Source organism: Acanthisitta chloris, unplaced genomic scaffold (assembly GCF_000695815.1).
Source record: "Acanthisitta chloris isolate BGI_N310 unplaced genomic scaffold, ASM69581v1 scaffold6985, whole genome shotgun sequence".
Taxonomy (NCBI): Eukaryota; Metazoa; Chordata; class Aves; order Passeriformes; family Acanthisittidae; genus Acanthisitta; species Acanthisitta chloris.
Window position 1 is genome coordinate 163 of NW_008674205.1, and position 4846 is coordinate 5008.

A 4846-nucleotide genomic window follows, 5' to 3' on the forward strand; every position below is an offset into this window, starting at 1 on the left:
TGTTTTCAAGAAAAAAGTAGTTCTGATTTTAATGCTGGAATCAGTTATTCAGCTATTAATAACATTTTCTTCCTCTATAATAACCTTAGTGAATAATGCAGTGAAAAATGAGCAAAAATACCTGGATTTGACCCTCTACCTTTGTTTTCCCTGCTATAAAAGGTAGCTGGTTACAGTGCCAGAACTCAGAGGCACATTAGGGGGATAAGAGCATGATCTGCATGGAGCTGTTCAGCTATTTCAGGTGTTGAGACAATGTATGAAGCCAAGAGACTTGTACCTACACAGAGAGTTATTCTGGTTGAGCAATAAGTTCCTACAGCATTGAGAAGAAGTCAACGGACCTGGTATTCTTATGGATCAGTGGGAAAAGTAATTTCTGGGAATTGAATGCTTCCTCCCAACAGCCTTTTTCCTTGAACCACTGTGTGATCAAGTCTGGGTTCGCATGGGTATTGCTTTTGAAATGTTGCATTGCTTGCAGAGAAAACACTCACATTGCTGCCCTCCTACTTAAGGATGAACTCAAACGCTTTCTATTTTAAATTCAAAACCTAATCAAAATTCAGGCTCCTTGGCTAGTTTTAGATGTAACTTCAGGAAAAAAGAAAATCAGCCCTTTAAATAATAAAATGCTCATGTTGAAAATCAGTTTTCTTTACTTCCACATCCATTTTGAACTGAGATTACTGTGTTTGAAGGGTAAGACCAAATAGGAATTCTAAAGTCACAATCGGTATTTGAAAGGCAGCTCTGTGCTCTTCTTTGAGTGCTACTGATGCTTTCAGCTGGGGCATGAAAGACCTAGAACTCTGATCTCTGGTTTTGGCAAGTCAAGTCATTCAATTCAATTTCAGAACCATGCAGCTGTGAAGCTTTACAGTTTTTGATGTTTAAAAAGGTTGGGATTATTTCTGTTCTCTGTGATTTGTGAGCAACTGCTGCTTCTGTTAGCAAACCCAGGAAGAAACTTGTCTGTCTGATGTGCATGGACCATAAACTGATACCTGCCCTAACACCTGAGTAGATATTACACACCTGGCTGGCATCTCTGAGATCAAAGTGCTCTCTGATGCTCTGCTGCCCTTTGAACAGCATTTAATTGGCCATGAGACCACATTTCAGGACCTGGGACTGAGCTTTGCTGCCTTGGGTCACTGGATGAATCCAGTTTAGGTCTGTAGGAAGCTGGTCGGTGTTCTCGGCCTCCTTTCTAGTGGAGAGAGGGCTGCATGCTCTGGTTCTCTTACCTGCCAAGTCATGGTGAAGATGCTGAGTCTGCAGACCCTGCTCTTTCTTATGGGGGTTTCTGCAGATTGGATGAAGCACATCAGCACAGGCTGTTAAGTGGGGATACCCTGGGTGTCCTCTGCAGAGATTTCAGGCAGGTTTGGCCAGCCTTTCTGAGCTTGCAAGGCTTGTGCCAAACTCCCCCCAAAAAACCATTCTCCGAGGAGTAAATAGCTTACAAGGGATGGATGTTAACCTGGGAATGAAACTGGGACTCAGCTGACTGGGACTCAGCTCAGCTGGGACTCAGTGAATTGTCAAAGCTGGCCAATGGCATCAGCTTTTCACCCACCTCCTCCTGCAATGGCAGGGGGAAATACTCTAGCTGCCTTTTGCCAACCAATCTTGTGCTTGTGGAAGACCCATTTGCACTGAAAAAGAGGCATGGACTGGTCACTGACAGGGCCATGGTCTGCACTGGCTCACCCAGGACAAAGCTCAGGTGGGCATAGAAATGGTGCTTGTCGTGGGTGGTGAGGTGTAGGTAGCTTGAAGCCTCAGACTCACTGCTTGGTGGCCTCTATCAGCCACTGCTCATAGCCCTGCAATGCCCAGGCCACCACTGTGCTCTCCACAAAGAGGTTGTGGGGATGATCTACCATGTGTGAGAGTCAGATGTGGCCCAAGAGTTGGCAGGGACCCTCCTGGGCAGTGGGAGCCTTGGTAGGGCCCCAGGTCTGCAGCAGCTGCAGCAGGCAGGCAGGGAAGGTGTCCAAGGAGTGCTGGATCATGTGGGGCTGTGCCCCCTGGCTCTTCCCCCACTCCTCATCCACCAGCTCAGCACAGCCTCCCAGTACCTTCGGCTTCTGGTGCTGGTGCACCAGGCTGAGCTCCTCCGACACAGAGATCATTCTTCTCACTGACAGGAGACCAAGTAGGTCACAGCCTAGAGGCAGTGGGGGACAGACCGTGTATGTCCCCAGCCTGGCACAGCCCCAGCACAGGTGCAGCTCCCCAGCAGTGTGGCCACATGGGTTCATGGGGGTTAGCAGCAGGTCCAGGTCAAACAACAGATCAGTGGCAGAGAAGCAGCACATGGTGCTGGCTCCTGCTGCTCACCCTGCTCACACCCACCCTGCCCACTGCTACCTGCTCCCATGTCCTCCAGGCTCGTGGCTAGACCAGGTTGCTCCAAGTTCCATCTAACTTGGCTTTGAACCCTGCCAGGAATGGGGTGCCCACAACTTCTCTGGGCAGTCTGTGCCAGTGCCTCACCACCCTCTCACACAGTGACCCCAGGGGCTGGACATCCCCTGCTGGGGACCCACACCCCCAAGCAGGGGATGTCCAGCCTGGGGACATCCCTGACTCTTTGGGCCCAGTCCCACAGCCCCTATCACAGCTGGCAGCCCCTGTTGACCCAGATGGATGGCATCACAGTGGCAGTGACAGTGGATGGGTAGCTGCTTGTTCTCCCCCTCAGGGACCCTCAGCCAGCCCCCACTGTAGGGCATGGCCTCTGATCCCATCCCACGTCCTTTGGGGGTCCCAGGGACTTGCTCTTGGCTGTGCCAGGGTGTCTCTCTGTCTGGGACAAGGTGATGCTCTAAAGGACTAAAACCCACTTCTGTGCAGAAGCTTTATGTAGCACAATCAATCTTCTCTTTGGTACTTGGGAAGGCAGGGAAGGACAGCGGGAATGCCTTTCAGCTGGGATAAGGCAAAGCATTGGCCCTGGTTGTTGCCACGCTTTGCTAGAAGGATCTGTCACTGTAGAGAGGGGCACACCAGGTATTCTGTGCAGGAAGAAGTGTCTGCACACTACCCACACATGATGGACTGCCTGCCACCAACCGAAGTATGGTGTGTTCTCTTAGTGAGTAGCTCTTGGTGACTCATGACAAGGTTGCTGTGCTGAAGGTATTTGTTAATTATATGCTGCAAAAAGTGTCCTTCATAGATAGCTCTGAGGTCCAGGTCTCTTCCATGCCAATTTCACCGCCTGGACAGATGTTGGATGGAGGAGTGGCAGGGAGGTGGGGGCAGCCAGAGCAACCTGAATTGACAGTAGATGTCAGGACACTGATCAGTCTTCCTCACACCACTCACTTGTGCAGACAAGGGGGAGCAAGATGGGATATGGGCAGATGTGCACGATGGAAGGCAAACATCAAAGCCATCCCACAGGATGTTTCTCCTGAGCAAAGGACTCTGCTAAGCTCAATTCGGCAGTGTGCAGCACACCTGCTGTTTGCAGCCAAGTCTAAAGGCACCGAGGATACCAGTGCCTTGAAAGATTAAGCTCTTTGATTCTAATCTCTTCAGCTAGAAAGCATGTTGTTTTATCTAATGCTTGTCTCTGTCTGTTTTAGGCTGTGGCGCCTGCTGAGAAAAGGTATGCGTAATGAAATGATTAAATCATGCGTTTTCATATAATCAAAGTCATGCTGTTTCAGCTATGCAGAAATCCTGTTCCTCTTATGAGACATCTAGCCAGATTCAGAATTTCTTTTGGTTTTCATATTTCTTAGAAGGACTGTGAATGGAAAAGAGAATCTGGTTGATGCCAGTTCCACTCTCCTCTATGCCCAGGGCCAGAGATGATGACATTCATATTCTTCTTGTGTCGCTGCAGACAGAAAATAACTTTGCAGTCTGATTTCATGCTCTAAAGAAAATCATTCACACTGTGACAGCACTTCAAAATATTTCAATCCTTATTCTGTATATGCTGCTGGCTACAACTGCAGTGCAGAAAAAAAATGCTTCACTGAATCAGGGGCAAAGTTTCCAAATCACTCTTTTCCATCTTGATTTTGTAACAAATCCCTCATCCCTGCTGTATCTCCAGTTGGAGATGTCACCCCTGTAAGTCTGCACTGCTTCAAGGTTTGGCATCCCTGTCACAGTTAGCTGCTCAACTCTGCTTAAATATTGTGCATGGTAAGGTCAGATGGTGCTATGTAAGCTGCTGCATATCCTGACTGTGGGAAATCTTCCTATGGAAATGTGCCCTGGAGTGGGTAGTGAAGGAAGTGAATCAGAGAGATCCTTATGGTCAGAGTCCAGTGCAACCTACCCAGCCACCAAGGTAAGGTCTCTTAAAAGGATGCTGTCAAGGCTGATGGACCTCAAATGAAAACTGCAGTTTTTTGCGTGATGAGCATGTATGTGTTCCCGTGTTCTGCTGTTTGGGGTCACTTACAGGAGCATGTGAGAAATCAGCTGAAAACAAACAGGAAAGTTGTTATCAAGGAGGACACTGACCTCCCAAGGTCATGGAAGGGACTGAACCCATGGATATTAATAGGCTTGTTTTAATGAAGGAATTGTATTTATAGGGGAGGTGGCACAGTAAATACAGGGCAGCTGCACCATAAGACACTCTTACAGGTTAATTTTTGCAGATCCTAAATACAGCCTCAGGGAAAAGAGCTGTGGGCAAGTACCTCCCTCTCTCAGAGTGCCACATTTAGGAAACTGAGTAACACTGCAATCTCCCTAAGAAGAATGAGATATTTAATTGAAAAGCAAAATATCAGATCAACATTTCAAACAAGGAAATTATATTTTTGAGGGCCAAGCAGAATAGTTTAATTTTGAACAAAAGAAGTTA

The 4846-nt window shown here is 47.9% G+C and overlaps 1 protein-coding gene across 1 annotated transcript; it reads right to left on the reverse strand.

The window, feature by feature from the left end:
- Nucleotides 1-1582: 1582 nt before the first annotated feature.
- On the reverse strand, nucleotides 1583-2327 carry NAT6 (N-acetyltransferase 6 (GCN5-related); the record flags this gene model as incomplete). The annotated part of the gene is given in 2 exon segments (XM_009075235.1): nucleotides 1583-1778; nucleotides 1837-2327. Coding segments are annotated over 2 exon segments (687 nt in total), but the record flags the coding sequence as incomplete, so codon positions are not given.
- Between the last annotated feature and the right edge of the window lie 2519 nt (nucleotides 2328-4846).